At 47.4% G+C, this 23,743-nt stretch overlaps 1 protein-coding gene across 1 annotated transcript; it reads left to right on the top strand.

Annotated features, from left to right (window-relative positions):
• Nucleotides 1–3,536: 3,536 nt before the first annotated feature.
• Nucleotides 3,537–22,198, top strand: LOC138657787 (G-protein coupled receptor 4-like). Its single transcript, XM_069745446.1, has 2 exons — nucleotides 3,537–3,633; nucleotides 21,129–22,198. Exon 2 carries the CDS (start codon nucleotides 21,144–21,146, stop codon nucleotides 22,080–22,082), a length of 939 nt encoding a protein of 312 aa, XP_069601547.1. The 5' UTR covers nucleotides 3,537–3,633; nucleotides 21,129–21,143; the 3' UTR covers nucleotides 22,083–22,198.
• The last annotated feature ends 1,545 nt before the right edge of the window (nucleotides 22,199–23,743 follow it).

Here is a 23,743-nt window from a genome sequence, read left to right as displayed (position 1 = left end):
ATTTTTGTAGAAAAAATGCGATTTTTTTTTTTCACGGCTCTACGTTATAAACTTCTGTGAAGCACATGGGGGCTCAAAGTGCTCACCACACATCTAGATAAGTTCCTTAAGGGGTCTAGTTTCCAAAATTGGGTCACTTGTGGGGGGTTTCCACTGTTTAGGCACATCAGGGGCTCTCCAAACGCGACATGGCGTCCAATCTCAATTCCAGCCAATTCTACATTGAAAAAGTAATACGGTACTCCTTCTCTTCCAAGCTCTGCGGTGCGCCCTAACAGTGGTTTACCCTCACATATGGGGTATCAGCATACTCAGGAGAAATTGCACAACAACTTTTGTGGTCTAATTTCTCCAGTTACCCTTGTGAAAATAAAAATTTGGGGGCAAAAATGTCATTTTTGTAGAAAAAATGCGATTTTTTTTTTCACGGCTCTACATTATAAACTTCTGTGAAGCACATGGGGGTTCAAAGTGCTCACCACACATCTAGATAAGTTCCTTAAGGGGTCTAGTTTCCAAAATGGTGTCACTTGTGGGGGGTTTCCACTGTTTAGGCACATCAGGGGCTCTCTAAACGTGACATGGCGTCCGATCTCAATTCCAGCCAATTCTGCATTGAAAAAGTCAAACGGCGCTCCTTCACTTCTAAGTTCTGCGATGCGCCCAAAAAGTGGTTTATCCCCACATATGGGGTATTGGTGTATTCAGGAGAAATTGCATAACAAAATTTATGGTTACATTTCAGTTTTTACACTTGTGAAAATAAAAAAAATTGTTCTGAATTAAGATGTTTGCAAAAAAAAGTTAAATGTTCATTTTTTCCTTCCACATTGTTTCAGTTCCTGTGAAGCACGTAAAGGGTTAATAAACTTCTTGAATGTGGTTTTGAGCACCTTGAGGGGTGTAGTTTTTAGAATGGTGTCACACTTCATTATTTTCTATCATATAGACCCCTCAAAATGACTTCAAATGTGATGTGGTCCCTAAAAAAAAATGGTGTTGTAAAAATGAGAAATTGCTGGTCAACTTTTAACCCTTATAACTCCCTAACAAAGAAAAATTTTGTTTCCAAAATTGTGCTGATGTAAAGTAGACATGTGGGAAATGTTATTTATTAACTATTTTTTGTGACATATCTCTCTGATTTAAGGGCATAAAAATACAAAGTTTGAAAATTGCAAAATTTTAAAAATTTTCGCCATATTTCCGTTTTTTTCATAAATAATCGCAAGTAATATCGAAGAAATGTTACCTATAACATGAAGTACAATATGTCACGAAAAAATAATCTCAGAATCAGCATGATCCGTTGAAGCGTTCCAGAGGTATAACCTCATAAAGTGACAGTGGTCAGAATTGCAAAAATTGGCTCGGTCATTAAGTACCAAATTGGCTCTGTCACTAAGGGGTTAAATGACTGTATCTGCCGCAAAGCACTGAGTAGTCATTCTGTGCTGACACAGTCTCTTTAAAGTAGGAGTTTCACTACCGTATAACACGGCCGAGTGCTATGTGATAAAACATTCAATAGCACTCGGCCCAATGATATACCATGGGGCAGCTCAGATCTGTGATTATTTTCTCATGGTGATTCTGCATGAGAGAACAATTGCCCCATTCTGCGATTGACAGCAAGACTCGGCTCAATCACACCCGAGTAAAATATCGGACTGCACTCGGATGTCATCTCAGTGCAGTCCGATATATGCCAATTCAGGCCATGGAGGAGAGGGAGAAATTACTTTCTCCATCTCCTCCGCAGCTGTGCTCTGATTCTTGTATGGCAGAGATCGGAACACAGAGCACTGACACTTAGCTGCCAGCCGCAGCAGAGCAGGAGCCGAATGTCATTAGCATATCACATCCGATGCTCTCACATCAGATGCCATATGCCTGTGTGACTCCTCCGGCCTTAGGGTACCGTCACACAGTGCCATTTCGATCGCTACGACGGTACGATTCATGACGTTCCAGCGATATCCATACGATATCGCTGTGTCTGACACGCAGCAGCTATCAGGGACCCTGCTGAGAATCGTACGTCGTAGCAGATCGTTTGGAACTTTCTTTCGTCGCTGGATCTCCCGCTGTCATCGCTAGATCGGTGTGTGTGACACCGATCTAGCGATGCGTTCGCTTGTAACCAGGGTAAACATCGGGTTACTAAGCGCAGGACCGCGCTTAGTAACCCGATGTTTACCCTGGTTACCAGCTTAAATGTAAAAAAAAACAAACAGCACATACTTACATTCCGGTGTCCGTCAGGTCCCTTGCCGTCTGCTTCCCGCACTCACTGACTGCTGGCTGTAAAGTGAAAGCAGAGCACAGCGGTGACGTCACCGCTGTGCTGTGCTTTCACTTTACGGCCGGCAGTCACTGAGTGCGGGAAGCAGACGGCAAGAGACAGACACCGGAATGTAAGTATGTGCTGTTTGTTTTTTTTTACGCTGGTAACCAGGGTAAACATCGGGTTACTAAGCACGGCCCTGCGCTTAGTAACCCGATGTTTACCCTGGTTACCCGGGGACAGCTCCCCAGCGACCACACTACGACTTACCTACGATCACGGCCAGGTCGTATCGCTGGTCGTGATCGTAGGTAAATCATATAGTGTGACGGTACCCTAAGATAAGTTCACTTTCAGATACAGGGCACCTTCACAGGTCTTGTGACATCCATGTCTCGATGGACCAGAGCTGTATTGTCGGCACAGAGAAACCTACACTAAGTTCAGGGGGAGATTTTAATGTTGCCGCCGATATGTCTGTTAATGACTTTTTTATATGCCAGTTAGTGGAAAAGTTCTATTGTTATGTATTTTACAAATTTAAATACACATATTGCAAATAGTTTTTTGTGTGATTAGGTACAATGCATGCAGTCTGGTGCATTTTTACATGCAGCAGTCACATCATAGCTTTTAACCACAATAGAACTGTGCCTCTGAGGTCTTTCCATTGTTTTTCTACATAACTACTTAAAGGAGTTGTCTGGTATTAAACTACAAGTCTGCAGTCGCTCTATGTTACTGCAGACCTGTGATTCCTCACATCTCGAGCACTGCGCTCTGTGAGGATTCTTTGGAGTCAGAGCCTAGTTGGTCATATTCTGACTAGACTGTGTCTGGCCTCGCTCAATACACTTGCATTGGGAGAGTCTGTGCCCAACTAGTTGGAATGTGGCCGGGAGTATATATATCGCACACTTGTTTCACCAACACCGTAGAATCCTTCCAGCGTGCAGTGCCCTGGACGTGAGGATTCACAAGTCTGCAGTCACATACAGTAACTGCAGATTTGTAGTTTAAGTCCAGACAACCCCTTTAATCTTGGAAGTAAATGGCTGTTTCACCTTCAAGACTGCAAAGCCGATGATCATGTCTGTGGCTAAAATCTGCAGCATGACTGCTACGTGTGAACGCAGATTATCTAAATGACTAAATGTTCACAGCTGCACATTCGGGGGGTGTTACTTCTTTTCTAGCTTTGCTTGAAGTTGGATGAAGCTACATGTTTCATTGCTTCGCTTGTAGTTTAAATAAGAGGAAGGTGTTTTGTGCTCTAACATCAGAGCTGCGGACCAGCACAAGGTTTCATACGGAAACCACCCCCAGCTGCTCTCTACACGGCGCAGGTACTCCGGCTACAAGCTGTATACTTCATCTATATCTTGCTTTAAATACTGTATTAACATATGGGCTCTAAAAGTCATTATGCTGTTAGTAAAGACTGATAGATTTCCTCACTTCCTTAATATTCATCTATTTTCTTCTTTCTAAGTATCATCCTATACAATGGCCGGTTTAGTGTTTCTCCCTCCTCGTAGACTGGAGTAATTATTAGCCTTTTCTGGTGCCAAACAAGCACATACCTACAGTTATGTTATTTTTTTTATTGTAATTTTGTAAGAAACTCTTTTGCTATGTCTAGAGCGCAGATGTAATGTACAGACAATTATGGAACTGCATTGGATGTTTGACTCCTTGTTTAGCCACTTCCTATATTTTATACATCATATTACGGTAATTATGCTGGAGTATATGACTACATTAACTCCTTTTCCAATGTTCATTTTTGCGCCTTTGCTTCTTCCTCACTCTCCTCTAAGACTGCCGCAGCTTTTATTTTCCCTTAACACAGGGCTAATTTTTGTCAAATATATTGTCTACATCTGAAAAATCTAGGAGGAAATTCTAGGTAAGGTAAAAACGGAAAAATCTGCAATTTTATCATTGTTCATCGGGTTTCATTTGTACAGTGTTCAGAGTGTAGCAAACATTAGCTTGTAACATGTTTTTGAAAGTCAGCACAATTATTTGTATTTTTTAGATTGTACTACTTTAAAAAAAAATGTATTGCCATAGATTATGGATGAAAAGATGCCTTTTCTAACCACAAAATCTATGGCACTAAACCACAGCCATCGCAGCTAGCTCTAATTGTTGCAGGTAATGGCAGGTGGCAGCTGTCTAAGGTTAAAACACAATTAACCTGCAGATATGGGGTTAATCTGCAGGTTAATAGCATTAATGAACTTTATTCGCCCTGACAACTTTCGGTTTCAGTCATGAGGCAGGCGCTGGTGCGGGTTCGGTCACCACTCTGAGTATACAGAGTCCGCTCTGAGTATACAGACACCGCTCTGAGTATACAGACACCGCTCTGAGTATACACACATCGCTCTGAGTGTACAGACACCGCTCTGAGTGTACAGACACCGCTCTGAGTGTACAGACACCGCTCTGAGTGTACAGACACCGCTCTGAGTATACAGAGACCGCTCTGAGTATATAGACACCGCTCTGAGTGTACAGATTCTGCTCTGAATATATAGACACCGCTCTGAGTGTACAGAGTCCGCTCTGAAAATACAGACACCGCTCTAAGTGTACAAAACACCGCTCTGAGCATATGCAGAGCCCCAGAGACCTGGTCGTTGCAGTATGACGCTCTGCCACTAAAGGGAGTGATGGTACGTCTGATGGCACTGAAAGAATTCTCCTGACCAGGTATCACCAGAACACATTACACTTCACACTCCGGCCACTAGGGGGAGAAAAAGGCTTTATTTATTGGGCCACTCCTCACACTGGTAAAACTAGTGGTTGGGGAGGAAGTTAGTCAGAAGCTGACTGGGTTGGATTCAGGCAACATCCCACAGGGGGTGTTGCAGGGAGAAGACACAGGGGGGTCCCTGTCAGGCGTGGGAACCTGGCAGGTGCCTAGCGAACAGAGCAGAACGTAACGGAACCACGCCTGCACTACCTTGCGGCGGTTTCGTAAGAAAGAGACACGAAGGGAAGGATATTGTGGAACAGTGTAAACGAGATCAAGCACAAAGGAGTACCAGTAGAAGTTGTGCCGTGAGACCGAGGCAACATCCTACTGAGGCGCGTAGCAGGTGGCCGGAACACCGCGGGAGTAACTGACTCTAGGCCTTACTTCGAACTCCGCAGGACAGTTAATTATAGGTTGGCTGTCTACCTTAAATTTCCTACGAAGACATAGGGAGCAACGCGTGGAGAGGGGCGTCTCTAGGGTCCCGGAAGAGCTCCGAGCCTTCCCGTCATACGGGTGCGTCCTAGCCATGACATACATGGGGGACAAGAAACTAGTAACATCTGGAACTAAAGAGAGAGAGAGCTGTATAGAACGAACAAACGAACGAGAACAGCAGTTGTGAGGACTATTCCGAATGCTCAGCAGGGTAGGACCACAACACACAGGCGCTAGTGGTAGGCAACGATTTCCATCTGCGAAGGAAACTCTGGAAGTGCCCATCGGACCGGCCGGTCTCAGATAGCCCTGTTAAACGTGCTCTGGATTGAGGATCCTGAAGTCTTCAGTAAAGAGGTAAAGAGACTGCAACCCTGTGTCCTCATTATTGACTGCACCCTACACCATCACCATCCACCTTACTGGGAAGCCCTGGGGACATACTTCACCTGTGGGAAGGTATACCATCCAGCTGTCATTCCATCACCCCAGCGGACCCCACAGCAGCGTCGGTCACCCTGACCGAACACCACAGGTGGCGTCACGAACCCCTGACTGATTGCACCACCTTTATTGGACGCCCCTTAGCAGGGTCGTGGACCGGGTCTAGCCACCGTGACAGCCTCAGAACCGAACCAGAGAGGCCCGGTACTGAGAACTCGTGGCCCTGTGTCTGGGGGCGCTCCACATACAGACCCTGCTCTGAGTGTACAAACACCGCTCTGAGTATACAGACACCATTCTGAGTATACAGACACCACTCTGAGTGTACAAGCACTGCTCTGAGTATATAGACATCACTTTGAGTATATAGACATCGCTCTGAGTATGCAGACACCGCTCTGAATATACAAACACACTCTGAGTATAAACACACTGCTCTGAGTATATAGACACCGCTCTGAGTGTACAAACACCGCTCTGAGTATACAGACACCATTCTGAGTATACAAACACCACTCTGAGTGTACAGACACCGCTCTGAATATACAGACACCACTTTGAGTATATAGACAACGAGTGTACAAACACTGATCTGAGTATATAGACACCACTCTGAGTATACAGACACCACTCTGAGTGCACAAACACTGCTCTGAGTATACAGACACTGCTCTGAGTATATAGACACCGCTCTGAGTATACAGACACCACTCTGAGTGCACAAACACTGCTCTGAGTATACAGACACTGCTCTGAGTATATAGACACCGCTCTGAGAGTACAAACACCGCTCTGAGTATATAGACACCACTCTGAGTATGCAGACATCGTTCTGAGTATATAGACACCGCTCTGAGTGTGCAGACACCGCTCTGAGTGTACAGACACCGCTCTAAGTAAACAAACACTGCTCAGAGTATATAGACACTGCTCTGAGTATACAAACACCGCTCTGAGTATATAGACACCGCTTTGAGTATACAAACACCGCTCTGAGTGTAAAGACACTGCTCTGAGTATATAGACACCGCTCTGAGTATATAGACACCGCTCTTAGTGTACAGACACCATTCTGAGTGTAGAAACACCGCTCTGAGTATGTAGACACCGCTCTGAGTGTACAAACACCGCTCTGAGTATACAGACACCGATTTGAGTGTACAAACACTGCTCTGAGTATACAGACACCGCCCTGAGTATACAGACACCGCCCTGAGTATACAGACACCGCTCTGAGTATACAGATAATGCTCTGAGTATATAGACACCGCCCTGAGTATACAGACATCGCCCTGAGTATACAGACACCGCCCTGAGAACACAGACACCGCTCTGAGTATATAGACATCGCTGTGAGTATATAGACACCGCTCTGAGTGGGCAGACACCGCTCTGAGTATATGCAGCGCCCCAGAGACCTGGTCGTTGCAGTATGACGCTCTGCTGCTAAGGGGAGTGATGGTACATTTGATGGTACTAAAGGAGTTCTGACCAGATATCACAAACACACATGACACTTCACACTCCGGCCACTAGGGGGAGTGGTTCTATCTAGTAGGCCACTCCTCACACTCTGGTAAAACTGGGGGTTGGACAGGAAGTTAGACAGAAAGAGCCCGGGAGAGTTCGAGAGAGGACCCGTCAGGGGTGGGATCCTGACAGCGGTCTAGAAAGAGAACAGATCGTTATGGAGCTGCGCCTGCACTACCTTGCGGCGGTATTCTAAGAAAGGACACGAAGCGAAGTTGATTGTGGAGAAGTGAGAAGCGGGATCACAGTGTAAAGGAGATAGAGCCAGTAGGAGTCGTGCCGTGAGACCGAGGCAACATCCTTCTGAGGCGCATAGCAGTGGCCGGAGCACCGAGAAAGTAAGAGACTTTACGCATTACTTCAACACGGCAGGACAGTTAATTATAGGTTGGCTGTCTCACCTAAATCACCTAAGCAGACAAGGGAGGCAACTGTGGGAGAGGGTCGTCTCTAGGGTCCCAGAATAACTCCAGGCCTTCCCGTCATACGGGTGCGTCCTTACCATATCATCTGGGGGACGAAGAGAGAGAGAAAGAACAACGAACACAGACACAACAGTTGTGAGGACTATCCCGTGGTGCTTAGCAGGGAAGGACTACAACACACAGGCGCTAGTGGGTAGGCACTGATTTCCACCTGCAAAGGAAACTCTGGATGTGCCTTCGGACCGGCCGGTCTCAGCCAGCCCTGTTAGCAGTGCTCTGGATTGTGGATCCCAAAGCCTTCAGTACAGAGGTAAAGAGACTGCAACCCTGTGTCCTTGTTATTCATCGCGCCTCGCACCACGCATCACACCATCACCTTTCATTGGGTGCCCCTTAGCAGGGTCACGGACCGGGTCTAGCCACCGTGACGACCCCAATACAGAGACTGAGGGCCCGGTATCGAGAACTTGTGGCCCTGTGTCTGGGGGCGCTTCAGCCTGGTGTCTCGAACAGGATTTACTTAAGCCTGAAAGAATCAGGTCATGTGTGCCTTGGAACTGTGTTGAATTGTACTTGAACTGTGATCCCTTGCAAAGACTGTGTATTGCTAATTGCTGCCAAATTCCGCCATTGCCGCGCCAAGTGGGGCGCGAGGGGAGGAACCATTGTTTCGTGGGCGGAGCCGGCCAAAAAGAGCGCAGAACGAAAAGGCGCGGTGAAGTGCCGATTACGGAAGTGGAACTCCGACCCTGGGGGGGTTAGCAGGAAGGTGGAACGGCCATGTCAGATCCAGGAGAAGCGGCGGCCACAGCTGCGGGGGCACTTCCAGACCCCGTAGTAGACGCAGCCGCGGGCCTGATACCACCGCCAGAAGCTGCGGGGCCTACCGCTCCCATCGGCCAGCTGGACACTGCTGCAGCCACAACAGCCATAATGCCCTTCTCCATGCCGTACCTACCAGGAGCCACCTGGCTCCCGCGATACTCCGGAGAAGCCCACACGTTCACTGACTTTAAAGAGGGGATTTGCAGCCTGCTCGAGTTTTATCCCCTGACAGAGCCTCAGAAGGTTGATATGATAACTGGACAGCTCTTTGGCGCAACTTTGAGAGAAGCGAAGTCCTGGCCCGCCGCGGATAAGAAAACTGCACAGCAGGTCCTTGCAAAGCTAAAAACCACCTTTGACACCCGCACCGCTACGGAAATTAAATTGACATTCTATGGGTGCAAGCAGAGGCCGCAGGATAGCTTACGAGACTATGCCCTCAATCTTCAAGAGGCACTGCGGGCCATCAAGCAGAGTGACCCCAGCAGCATGCAAGATGAAGATAAACTCCTGAAAGAGCGATTCATCGAGGGGCTCCTGTGCAGTAACCAAAGGGCTCAGCTATATTTCTTAGCCATGCAGAACCCAGACCTGACCTTTGCGCAATTCAAAGATAAAGCCATCCAAGCGCTCCCAGAGCAACAGCCCAGCCGTGCTGTACTCCCCAGGCGTCAAGCCCTCACGTACCACCAGGAGGTGTCGCCAGAAACACCCATCTCTGCTGAGGCCGATGCCCAGACTCTGGATGACGACTCCCCTGCAGGACTACGCTTCCAGATGCAAGAGCTGACCAAGAGCGTTGCTGCCCTAGCCCGGACCGTCCAGTCCCTACAGGAGGCCCCCAAGGAGAAGATCCAGCTGGCTTCCAGACCGGAGGATGTCCCCTGGCAGCGACAGAGGAGGATCCCGTCGACCACAGGCCGAGACGACGATCGCTTCCATAGGGATGGACGACCGATTTTCCGCCGCTGCCACCAAGTGGGCCATCTTGCAAGGTACTGTCCTTTAAACAAGCAACCCCTGGGGCAAAGGGCCAACCCCCAGGAATAGGACGATCAGGCCCGCAACATTGGAGAGCCAAATACGTCGGAGGGCAACCAGTTCTCTCCATCGTGATCGACGGTATCCCCATGAACGCTCTGTTGGACACCGGTTCCCAGGTGACGACTATGCCCTACATCCTCTATAAATGCTATTGGGAGGACACCGACATTACCCGTGGCCCCGATGACGATTTCACCATCATAGCAAGTAATGGTCAGCCACTGCCACAAGTGGGGTATAAGGAGGTCACCTGTTATGATCCGGTGACCTTGGAGCTGCATGAGAACTTTCACTGGAGAAAGTGGCCACTATACTGACCGCAAACCTGAACTTAACACCGCAACTAGAAGTAGCCGTGGAGTGTACCTAACACACCTAGACACCTCGTCACAGCCGGAGGACTAAATTCCCCTAAAGATGGAAATCGGAATACTATCTTGCCTCAGAGAAAATCCCAAAAGGATAGACAGCCCCCCACAAATATTGGCTGTGAGTCGGAGAGGAAAAAACATACACAGGCAGAAAAAACAGGATTTAGCACAGGAGGCCACTCTAGCTAGATAGGACAGGATAGGACAGAGTTCTGTGCGGTCAGTATTAAAGCCCTTCAAAAAATCCACAGCAGAATATACAAAGAGAAGAGGTGCTGGCTGACGGGAGAAGAGGTGCTGGCTTACCCTGAGTATGACCAGCCATTTGTATTGTATACGGATGCCAGCAATGTGGGACTGGGAGCCGTGCTATCCCAAGTCCAGAAGGGTAAGGAGAGAGTAATCGCTTATGCCAGCAGGAAACTTCGCCCCACTGAAAGGAACCCTGACAACTACAGTTCCTTTAAGCTGGAGTTCCTCGCCGTCGTTTGGGCCGTGACAGAGAGGTTCAAGCACTACCTGGCCTCCGCGAAATTCACTGTCTTCACGGATAATAACCCATTAACGCAATTGGACACAGCAAAACTCGGTGCACTGGAGCAGCGGTGGATGGCCCGGTTGTCCAACTACGACTTCACCATCAAATACCGGGCAGGGCACAAGAATGCGAATGCCGATGCATTGTCACGCATGCCTCACTTGGCCGAAACGGAGGAAGACCCAGAAGCATTTGAAGAGGTGGAACTGCCCGCTTTCCATCGCCCCAAGGCGACTCTGTGTTCTCATCAGGTGGAGAACAGGTGCAAGAGTAAACAGGGCGCCCCGTTGAACCCCCTGCCCCATCATGGGTGGGCAGAGAACCAGGATGGTGACCCTGCGGTCCGTCGGGTGAAAGAGCTCCTGACGCAGGCAGGATTGCATCCCGGCCCGGATGATCCACCGGAGACATTACAGCTGTGGAAGGAGAGGAGCAAGCTGTTTATTCACGATGGAAGGCTGTGCCGGAGGAACATCGACCCACGCACTCATGAATTGGTGTGGCAGATCGTGGTCCCAAGACAAGATGTGCCCATGGTCCTGGGGGCATACCACGATGGGACGGGACACTTCGGATGGAAGAAGCTGGAGAGGCTACTCTGTGAGAGGTTCTACTGGATTGGCATGAAGAAAGCCATTGAGAAGTGGTGTCGAGAGTGTGGCCCCTGTAGCCTACGCAGGAAGGATCGTGACAGCCAACGGGCGCCCTTGCAACCCATCGTCACCAAACGACCGCTCGAGTTGGTTGCGTTAGACCACGTGAAGTTAACGCCCAGCCGGTCAGGCTATACCTACGCTCTCACCATTGTGGACCACTACTCCAGATTCCTGGTAGTCGTGCCGGTCAAGGATCTAACGGCTAGGACAGCTGCCAAAACCTTCCAGCAGTACTTCTGTAGACCCCATGGGTACCCGGAGAAGGTACTAACCGATCAGGGGCCAGCATTTGAGGCGGAGGTGTTCCAGGAGCTCTGTGATCTGTACAGGTGTAAGAAGATCCAAACCACGCCGTACCATCCACAAACCAACGGGATGTGTGAGAAGATGAACCAGGTAGTGATTGACTTGCTGAAGACCTTACCTGTGGAGGAACGGAACTTGTGGCCCACGAAGTTGCCAGACCTGGTGGATATGTACAACCACATCCCAGTGAATTCCACCAATTGCACCCCAGCATACCTGATGCGAGGGAGGCCTAGTAAGTTACCTGTGGACCTGGACATAGGGGTCCTGACCCCCGAAGATATCTCGCCCAATGCGGATTGGGATACGGAGAGGCAGCAAAAGTACCGCAAAGTACAGGAATGTGTGGAACGAAGCCTTGCCCAAGCCAGAGAGAAACAAGAAAGGGACTACAACCAGCATGCCCCTGTGGCTCCCTTGTCCCCTGGAGAGCAAGTACTCAAACGGAAGAGGAGGCTACACAAGCTGGATGACCAATGGGAAGCAGAACCATATACCATTCTGCCATCTGATTTAGACAATACAAAGGTCTGTCTCATCAGCAAAGATGGAGGGGAAACCTCAACGGCAATATCCAGGGACCACCTTAAGATATGCCCTGATAAACTGAGAGATGGAGAAGCCGACCCTGGGACACCGCGGAAGGAGAAAAGATGATACACACTGTTCTTGGTGACTTTCCCCAGTCTTGGACGCAAATAAATCAGTACATCGTGGTACCTGTCCTGACGTTTCGCCAACTAACCCCGCCAGAACTAGATGTGGAGCCAGGTCATCCAGATCCGCCATCACAACAGACCTCACCAGAAGATGCCATGCCAACTGCTGAACCGGCAAGTCTTCCCTCCGCTAATGGTGAATCTGCCATGCCCATCGGTAGTAGTAGCAGTTTGGAGAACTCCAACGTGCCAGTACTGCCCAGACTCACTAGGAGTGTAGCTAGAAGACAGTGCACTACACCAGCGATAGCAAACCTAGCGGGCCCCGTTAGGCCCATAACAGCCCCTGCACTGCGGAAGTCCACACGTAGAACCCAGAATCAGACTCCCCTTCGCTACAAAGCTTGGAGATACTAATGATAAGTGCTATTGTTTGTGTAAATATCTTTGTTACAAATTTAAAAATGGACAATGGAGTAATGGACAGTGAATTGCTCCAAAAACTTCACAGGGGCCCCTTTGTTTACCCGGGGTCCCTGCTGCTTTAAAGTGGCACCCAACTGAACTGAGAGTCATGAACTGTGTGTGACCAAACTTTTGCAACGTTCAAGCGTCTTCACCTCCCATAAAGGGAAGTACTGTTATGTTTATTTGTTCATAATGTTTCACAAATTTTATATGTTTTATGTTAACATGTATTGTTGTTCTTCTTCTTCCCAGTCCAGGAGTACTGGATTTAACCAGGGGGGAGTGCAGCGCCCCAGAGACCTGGTCGTTGCAGTATGACGCTCTGCCGCTAAGGGGAGTGATGGTACGTCTGATGGCATTAAAGGAGTTCTGACCAAGTATCACAAACACACATGACATTTCACACTCCGGCCACCAGGGGGAGTGGTTCTATCTAGTAGGCCACTCCTCACACTCTGGTAAAACTGGGGGTTGGACAGGAAGTTAGACAGAGCCCGGGAGAGTTCGAGAGAGCACCCGTCAGGGGTGGGATCCTGACAGCGGTCTAGAAAGAGAACAGATCATTACGGAGCCGCGCCTGCACTACCTTGCGGCGGTATTCTAAGAAAGGACATGAAGCAAAGTTGATTGTGGAGAAGTGAGAAGCGGGATCACAGTGTAAAGGAGAGAGAGCCAGTAGGAGTCGTGCCGTGAGACCGAGGCAACATCCTTCTGAGGCGCATAGCGGTGGCCGGAGCACCGAGAAAGTAAGAGACTTTACGCATTACTTCAACACGGCAGGACAGTTAATTATAGGTTGGCTGTCTCACCTAAATCACCTAAGCAGACAAGGGAGGCAACTGTGGGAGAGGGGCGTCTCTAGGGTCCCAGAATAACTCCAGGCCTACCCGTCATACGGGTGCGTCCTTACCATATCATCTGGGGGACGAAGAGAGAGAGAAAGAACAACGAACACAGACACAACAGTTGTGAGGACTATCCCGTGGTGCTCAGCAGGGAAGGACTACAACACACAGTCGCTAGTGGGTAGGCACTGATTTCCACCTGCAAAGGAAACTCTGGATGTGCCTTCAGACCGGCCGGTCTCAGATAGCCCTGTTAAGCGTGCTCTGGATTGAGGATCCTGAAGTCTTCAGTAAAGAGGTAAAGAGACTGCAACCCTGTGTCCTCGTTATTGACTGCACCTCACACCATCACTATCTACCTTACTGGGAAGCCCTGGGGACATACTTCACCTGTGGGAAGGTATACCATCCAGCTGCCATTCCATCACCCCAGCGGACCCCACAGCAGCGTCGGTCGCCCTGACCGAACACCACAGGTGGCGTCACGAATCCCTGATAGACTGTACCACCTTTATTGGACGCCCCTTAGCAGGGTCGCGGACCGAGTCTAGCCACCGTGACAGCCTCAGAACTGAACCAGAGAGGCCCGGTACCGAGAACTCGTGGCCCTGTGTCTGGGGGCGATCCATATACAGACACCGATTTGAGTGTACAAACACCGCCCTGAGTATACAGACACCGCCCTGAGTATACAGACACCGCCCTGAGTATACAGACACCGCTCTGAGTATATAGACACCACCCTGAATATACAGGCACCGCCCTGAGTATACAGACACCGCCCTGAGTATACAGACACCGCCCTGAGTATACAGACATCGCTGTGAGTATATAGACACCGCTCTGAGTGTGCAGACACCGCTCTGAGTATACAGACACCGCCCTGAGTATACAGACGCCGCTCTGAGTATACAGACACCGCTCTGAGTATACAGACACCGCCCTGAGTATACAGACACCGCCCTGAGTATACAGACACCGCCCTGAGTATACAGACACCGCCCTGAGTATACAGACACCGCCCTGAGTATACAGACACCACTCTGAGTATACAGACTCTGCTAAGAATATACAGACACTGCTCTGAGTATATAGACACGGCTCTGAGTATATAGACACCGATCTGAGTATACAGACACCGCCCTGAGTATACAGACACCGCCCTGAGTATACAGACACCGCTCTGAGTATATAGACACCACTCTGAGTATACAGACTCTGCTAAGAATATACAGACACTGCTCTGAGTATATAGACACGGCTCTGAGTATATAGACACCGCTCTGAGAATGCAGACACCGCTCTGAGTGTACAAACACGGCTCTGAGTATATAGACACCGCTCTGAGTATATAGACACCGCTCTGAGTGTACACAGACACCGCTCTGTCTATAGAGACACCGCTCTGAGTGTACAAACGCTGCTCTGAGTATACAGACACCACTCTGAGTATACAAACACCACTCTGAGTCTATAGACACAGCTCTGAGTGTATAGACACCTCTCTGAGTATAAAGACACCGCTCTGAGTGTACAGACACCGCTGTGAGTGTAGAAACACTGCCCTGAGTATATAGATACCACTCTGTGTATATAGACACCGCTCTGAGTGTGCAGACACCGCTCCGAGTATACAGACACCGATTTGAGTGTACAAACACAGCTCTGAGTATTTAGACACTGCTCTGAGTGTAGAAACACCGCCCAGAGTATATAGTCACCGCTCTGTGTATACAGACACCGCTCTGAGTGTACAAACACCACTCTGAGTATATAGACACCGCTCTGAGTATACAGACATCGCTGTGAGTATACAGACACCACTATGAGTGTAGAAACACTGCTCTGAGTATGTAGACACCGCTCTGTGTATACAGACACCGCTCTGAGTGTACAAACACCGTTCTGAGTATATAGACACCGCTCTGAGTATACAGACATCGCTGTGAGTATACAGACACCGCTCTGAGTATCTGAGTATACAGACACCGCTCTGAGTATATACACACCGCCCTGAGTATACAGACACCGCCCTGAGTATACAGACACCGCCCTGAGTATACAGACACCGCTCTGAGTATACAGACATCGCTGTGAGTATATAGACACCGCTCTGAGTGTGCAGACACCGCTCTGAGTATACAGACACCGATTTGAGTGTACAAACACTGCCCTGAGTATACAGACACTGCCCTGAGTATACCGACACCGCCCTGAGTATACAGACACCGCCCTGAGTATACAGACACCGCCCTGAGTATACAGACACCGCCCTGAGTATACAGACACCGCCCTGAGTATACAGACACCGCCCTGAGTATACAGACACTGCCCTGAGTATACAGACACTGCTCTGAGTATATAGACACTGCTCTGAGTATATAGACACCGCTCTGAGTGTACACAGACACCGCTCTGAGTGTACACAGACACCACTCTGAGTACACAGACACCACTCTGAGTATACAGACTCTGCTCTGAGTGTACAGACACCGTTCTGGATATACAGACACCGCTCTGAATATACAGACACCACTTTGAGTATATAGACACCGAGTGTACAAACACTGATCTGAATATATAGACACCACTCTGAGTATACAGACACCCCTCTGAGTCTATAGACACAGCTCTGAGTGTACAGACACCGCGGTGAGTGTAGAAACACTGCCCTGAGTATATAGATGCCATTCTGTGTATACAGACACCGATCTGAGTGTACAAACACCGCTCTGAGTATATAGACACCGCTCTGAGTATACATACATCACTGTGAGTATATAGACACCACTCTGAGTGTGCAGACACCGCTCCGAGTATACAGACACCGATTTGAGTGTACAAACACAGCTCTGAGTATTTAGACACCGCTCTGAGTTTACAGACATCGCTGTGAGTATACAGACACCACTATGAGTGTAGAAACACTGCTCTGAGTATGTAGACACCGCTCTGTGTATACAGACACCGCTCTGAGTGTACAAACACCGTTCTGAGTATATAGACACCGCTCTGAGTATACAGACATCGCTGTGAGTATACAGACACCACTCTGAGTATACAGACACCGCTCTGAGTATATACACACCGCCCTGAGTATACAGACACCGCCCTGAGTATACAGACACCGCCCTGAGTATACAGACATCGCTGTGAGTATATAGACACCGCTCTGAGTGTGCAGACACCGCTCTGAGTATACAGACACCGATTTGAGTGTACAAACACTGCTCTGAGTATACAGACACCGCCCTGAGTATACAGACGCCGCCCTGAGTATACAGACACCGCTCTGAGTATACAGACACCGCCCTGAGTATACAGACACCGCCCTGAGTATACAGACACCACTCTGAGTATACAGACTCTGCTAAGAATATACAGACACTGCTCTGAGTATATAGACACGGCTCTGAGTATATAGACACCGCTCTGAGAATGCAGACACCGCTCTGAGTGTACAAACACGGCTCTGAGTATATAGACACCGCTCTGAGTGTACACAGACACCACTCTGAGTACACAGACACCGCTCTGTGTATAGAGACACCGCTCTGAGTGTACAAACGCTGCTCTGAGTATACAGACACCACTCTGAGTCTATAGACACAGCTCTGTGTGTATAGACACCTCTCTGAGTATAAAGACACCGCTCTGAGTGTACAGACACCACTCTGAGTACACAGACACCGCTCTGTGTATAGAGACACCGCTCTGAGTGTACAAACGCTGCTCTGAGTATACAGACACCACTCTGAGTATACAAACACCACGCTGAGTCTATAGACACAGCTCTGAGTGTATAGACACCTCTCTGAGTATAAAGACACCGCTCTGAGTGTACAGACACCGCTGTGAGTGTAGAAACACTGCCCTGAGTATATAGATACCACTCTGTGTATATAGACACCGCTCTGAGTGTACAAACACCGCTCTGAGTATATAGACATCACTGTGAGTATATAGACACCACTCTGAGTGTGCAGACACCGCTCCGAGTATACAGACACCGATTTGAGTGTACAAACACAGCTCTGAGTATTTAGACACTGCTCTGAGTGTAGAAACACCGCCCAGAGTATATAGTCACCGCTCTGTGTATACAGACACCGCTCTGAGTGTACAAACACCACTCTGAGTATATAGACACCGCTCTGAGTATACAGACATCGCTGTGAGTATACAGACACCACTATGAGTGTAGAAACACTGCTCTGAGTATGTAGACACCGCTCTGTGTATACAGACACCGCTCTGAGTGTACAAACACCGTTCTGAGTATATAGACACCGCTCTGAGTATACAGACATCGCTGTGAGTATACAGACACCGCTCTGAGTATCTGAGTATACAGACACCGCTTTGAGTATATACACACCGCCCTGAGTATACAGACACCGCCCTGATTCTATAGACACCGCTCTGAGTATACAGACATCGCTGTGAGTATATAGACACTGCTCTGAGTGTGCAGACACCGCTCTGAGTATACAGACACCGATTTGAGTGTACAAACACTGCTCTGAGTATACAGACACCGCCCTGAGTATACAGACACCGCACTGAGTATACAGACACCGCCCTGAGTATACAGACACCGCCCTGAGTATACAGACACCGCCCTGAGTATACAGACACCGCCCTGAGTATACAGACACCGCCCTGAGTATACAGACACCGCCCTGAGTATACAGACACCGCCCTGAGTATACAGACACCACCCTGAGTATACAGACACCGCCCTGAGTATACAGACACCACTCTGAGTATACAGACTCTGCTAAGAATATACAGACACTGCTCTGAGTATATAGACACGGCTCTGAGTATATAGACACGGCTCTGAGTATATAGACACGGCTCTGAGTATATAGACACCGCTCTGAGTGTACACAGACACCACTCTGAGTACACAGACACCACTCTGAGTATACAGACTCTGCTCTGAGTGTACAGACACCGTTCTGGATATACAGACACCGCTCTGAATATACAGACACCACTTTGAGTATATAGACACCGAGTGTACAAACACTGATCTGAATATATAGACACCACTCTGAGTGTACAAACACTGATCTGAGTATATAGACACCGCTCTGAGTATACAGACACCCCTCTGAGTCTATAGACACAGCTCTGAGTGTACAGACACCGCTGTGAGTGTAGAAACACTGCCCTGAGTATATAGATACCATTCTGTGTATACAGACACCGATCTGAGTGTACAAACACCGCTCTGAGTATATAGACACCGCTCTGAGTATACATACATCACTGTGAGTATATAGACACCACTCTGAGTGTGCAGACACCGCTCCGAGTATACAGACACCGATTTGAGTGTACAAACACAGCTCTGAGTATTTAGACACCGCTCTGAGTGTAGAAACACCGCCCACAGTATATAGTCACCGCTCTGTGTATACAGACACCGCTCTGAGTGTACAAACACCGCTCTGAGTATATAGACACCGCTCTGAGTATACAGACATCGCTGTGAGTATACAGACACCACTGAGTGTAGAAACACCGCTCTGAGTATGTAGACACCGCTCTGTGTATGCAGACACCGCTCTGAGTGTACAAACACCGTTCTGAGTATATAGACATCGCTCTGAGTATACAGACATCGTTGTGAGCTTATAGACACCGCTCTGAGTATATAGACACCGCTCTGAGTATATAAACACCGCTCTGAGTGTACAGACACCGCTCTGAGTGTAGAAACACAGCTCTGAGTATATAGACACCGTTCTGAGTATACAGACACTGCTCTGAGTATATAGACACCGCTCTGAGTGTACAGACACCGCTCTGAGTGTACAGACACTGCTCTGAGTATACAGAGTGGTGGCTGTAACTACACCCTGGCCCTGACTGACAGCCGACCCCAGTGCAGAGCGACTGTCACTAAGTTCTGCTGGCGCTGTTACAGCCACTGCTCCCTATATTGAGAGCTATGACTGAAGCAGCGCCGGCGCCACCCATGTGACTGAAACTGGAATGCTACTGGGAAGAATAAAGCTCATTTTCTCCACTAGAGTTCGACTAAGCACAAGCCCCAGGCATGGTAGTAATGCTATTAATCTGCAGATTAACCCCCAAAGAAGATTTGAGTGACGGCAGTGTGGAGTTTCCAGCAGGGGGGTTAAGACCTGCCTCTCTGTCTAAAGAAAGGTATTTTGGCGAAATTATAAAACGCTTTATTTTGGCAATAACTGCACCAAAAACTAAAAGAGCCACCTTGTTAGAATGCAGCATTACTGCTGCACAACGTGGCTCTTTTAGTTTATAACGGCTGGAGCGGGTGACAGAGTCCCTTTAAGGCCGGGGACACACACAACGTATAAAAATCGGTCCGTTTTTGACAGACGAGAATCGCACAAATGTTACCAAAACAATGATCCATGTGCAGTGCGAGGATGTGATTTTCTCGCATCAAATGATCCGTTTGACATCCGTGTGACATCCGTATGGCGAGATTTTCTCACATACTTGCAAAATGAGCAAATAATGGCTGAGCCTTTCCTGTCACCTGCCCAATGCCTGAGAATTTCTCGCAAGTCACACTGATGGTCCGTGTGCTGTGCTATTTTTTCTCACCCCCATAGACTTTCATTGGCGATTCTCGGCCGAGATACGCTGACAATCGCAGCATGCTGCGATTTCACTCGGATCCTGAATACGGCCGAGAAAATATCGGATGATGGGAGCTGCCCTATAGATTAACATTGGGACGAGCGCTATGCGATTTTTTTTATCGCATTGCACTCGTCCGTATTACGGTCTAGTGTGACCCCGGCCTAATAGCGTTTTTTTCAGGTGACAGGTTCCCTTTAAGTTCCCAAGATGAGCTTTTGGTGCTTTTTTTGCTGTTCTGCACTATTTCTGCACCTTTTACTCACATTAGTTTGTTTTAGTTTTTTTCATTGAGTTTTGTAAATGAATTTTTAACATGCGTTTTTAGCCTGTTTTTGACTCTGCAGTATTTGTCTCTTCTTGACATGTTAGGCTTTAAATAAAGCTGCTTTGTTTTTGATACTTCCTAGGATTTGACAAAACTTTATTGATCGGCTTTTCATGTGCGTGTTCTATCTGTATTTTTGAACTTGTAGTCTATGGAATTGGTATATTTTTGCGATTGATTGGTCTGCAGTGCACCATAACACAGAGACATGACCAAATTTGATCCGAGTCATTGAGTAAACTCACCCATGCAAGTCTATGGATCAGGGAAATAATCAGACAACACTCAGATGTTCCGTGCACATCCGTGTGCTCTCTGATTTTCATATTTGCTTGATGATAACTTTCCGTACATAAAATCTGATGAAACCCTGATGATAAATTCTCACACACTGACCAAACTCTAAAGAAAATCAGATCCAAACACTATTTATAAGAAAAGTCACTGATGCCTGAATGAGGCCTTAATCCCTGGTGTAAAACACACAGCAATAGTGAACTGTAAAATGATATCTAATGATGATAACTAAAATGGATTCTTTTCCTCTTCCAGGCACATCCTTAAAAGATGTCTATGAATATCACCCATCCTCCCTTTATTCTCACACAAGACTCCATGACAACTGAAGATACATTTCCATGGAATGATATCTCTGAAGAATACATCCTTTTTCTTTGCTGTGTTTACATGGGGAACACATTGCTGGGCCTAACCGTCAACATATTGGTCATGTGGGCCATCTGGCCAGAAGTCAGAAGTTCTTTAGGTCTACCAGTTTATGCCGTCAATATTCTCTGTGCTGCACTTCTGGAATGTTTGAGTTTACCATTTGGTGTAGCCTACCTTTTACAAGGCTTGACTTTGGACCCCATGGGTTGTAAGACTCTTGGCATCATTCCGATCATTGCTCAGAGGACGGCAACAATGTTTAGTATGTGGATATTTTTTGTGCGATATGTTGCAGTATCTCACCCATTGCACTACAAGAAGTTTTGTAAATGCTGGGTGTTAGGGTCAGTCAGTATTACATTGTGGCTGACATCACTCATCATTTCTGTCCTGGAGCAAGTGCTTTCCAGAGACAATGCAATTCTCTGTTTTCCTAATTACAGAATCACACCAGAATGGTCGCTTCTACAGTTGATCATATCATTTCTTTTTAGCCATGTGTCCCTCGCTCATCTTTGTGTATTTGCCTACCTAATCTCCCGTTCTGTGAAGAACTCCGACTCTGTGCCCGCTGAGCAATATAAAAGGATCACAAGGCTACTTACTTTTGTTGTCATTAATTTTGGGATTTTTTTTTGCCCCATGCATATTGTTCTTCAATACCACAATATCACTATATTACTTGGGAAATCAAGTTTTCAACTACAACAAAAACTTTATTTCTTTTATCAGATGATGTTTGCTTTTAATACCTTTAGTGTGATGGTTGCCCCTTTTTTCTACATAATTAGTTCCAGTACAGTAAAAACAAGACTTAAGTGGCTTTTCAAAGACTGATGAAGTCAACGTTCACATGCGGTGTAAAAAATTGTACATTGCTGAATTAGAGAACTGCAGAAAAACAAAATTCACAGCAGATTGGGCTGAGAATCGTACCTTGTGTGCCACAATTGGGACAATTTTTCAAAAACTCAGAAGAAATCAATAACAGGACACAGTGCAGATTTAGAAATCCCTCAAAACCATTCTGAATTTTATCTTCACCATGCCAATGTAGGATTGGACCACTGTATTCTCCTCCATATGCATCAGATATCTGCAACAAGTACACCCCATGTAAATATGGACGTCCAACCCAAAACTAGAAGACATATGCTGTTCAATAGTTACCAAAATTCTTAGTTAATTCCTTGAACTCTAAGAACAGGAGAGCATTAATGAGCTTTTGACACCAGTGGGCTTAGGATCCAGCTGGGATACAAAAATATGTGGAACTTGACAAGGCAGAAAAGGAGATCTGTAGATAGAGAACAGAAAAACAGAAAACCAAAGACTGGAAAGGTTTGTATAAGACGTAGAAGCAAAAAACACATTTCCTCCTGCTCTTCGCTGGATGCGTCACTGTGGTTTCTGAATGGTTAAAAAATGTACTCATGGCCTCGGAGTGAGGTCTCTACTTTGGGTTCCCACATGCAGAAGCACAAACATCTGCAAGTTGTGCTTCCTTAATGGTATGGAAATTTCTATGTGTACTAATTGTAAGTAATTTGTCATACAGAAAGTGTATAAATGTATCATGAATATTGGCATTAATTTAAGTGATTCGGTGCATGTTTATTAAAACACTGGCAGACACAGACAGAAAAGGGTCCCTGTGCAAGAGCAAAATATGAGCCCTTTGCTGCCCAAGAGCTCCTAAAAATGTAAAACTACACCTGCTTTGGAGGAAGAAGTGGCCCCCTTACCTCTTGGGCACAGGTTGCACCAATGATATGTCCGCCCTGTATTAAAAGTCTTAGCCTGGGCAGCATGGTGGCTCAGTGGTTAGCACTATTGCTTTGCAACACTGGGGTCCTAGGTTCAAAGCCCAAAAGGGATAACAGCTGCAATGAGGTTGTATGTTCTCCCTGTGTTTTTATGGGTTTCCTCCCACACTCCAAAAAAAGGGAATTCAGATTGTAAGCCCCAATGGGGACAGCAATGATAATGTCTGTAAAGTGCTGCGGAATATCATGGCGCTATGTAAGCAAAGCACAATAATAACCTTTAGGCCTCATGTACTCAGTAGAAGAGCATTAAATGAGCCTAGATGACAGCAAGTGAAAACTGTATATCCATAATCCGCAGCCGCTTCGTGTGCTATTTTGTGGTGACTCCATATTGCAGCATATTAGACCTCGTTCAGACATTTAAGCCATCAACATAAAAGTTCCTGTCAAACCCTTTAAAGGGACACTGTCACCTGGATTTGGAGGGAACAATCTTCAGCCATGGAGGCGGGGTTTTTGGGTGTTTGATTCACCCTTTCCTTACCTGCTGGCTGCAATATTGGATTGAAGTTCATTCTCTGTCCTCCGTAGTACATGCCAGCACAAGGTAATCTTGCCTTGTGCAGGCGTGTACTACGGAGGACAGAGAATGAACTTCAATCCAATATTGCAGCCAGCATGCAGCCAGCGGGTAAGGAAAGGGTGAATCAAAAACCCAAAAACCCCGCC

The sequence above is a fragment of the Ranitomeya imitator genome, chromosome 1, assembly GCF_032444005.1.
Source record: "Ranitomeya imitator isolate aRanImi1 chromosome 1, aRanImi1.pri, whole genome shotgun sequence".
Lineage (NCBI taxonomy): Eukaryota > Metazoa > Chordata > Amphibia > Anura > Dendrobatidae > Ranitomeya > Ranitomeya imitator.
Note: the sequence above shows the minus strand (reverse complement) of the source record. Positions and strands in the feature narration are given on the sequence as shown.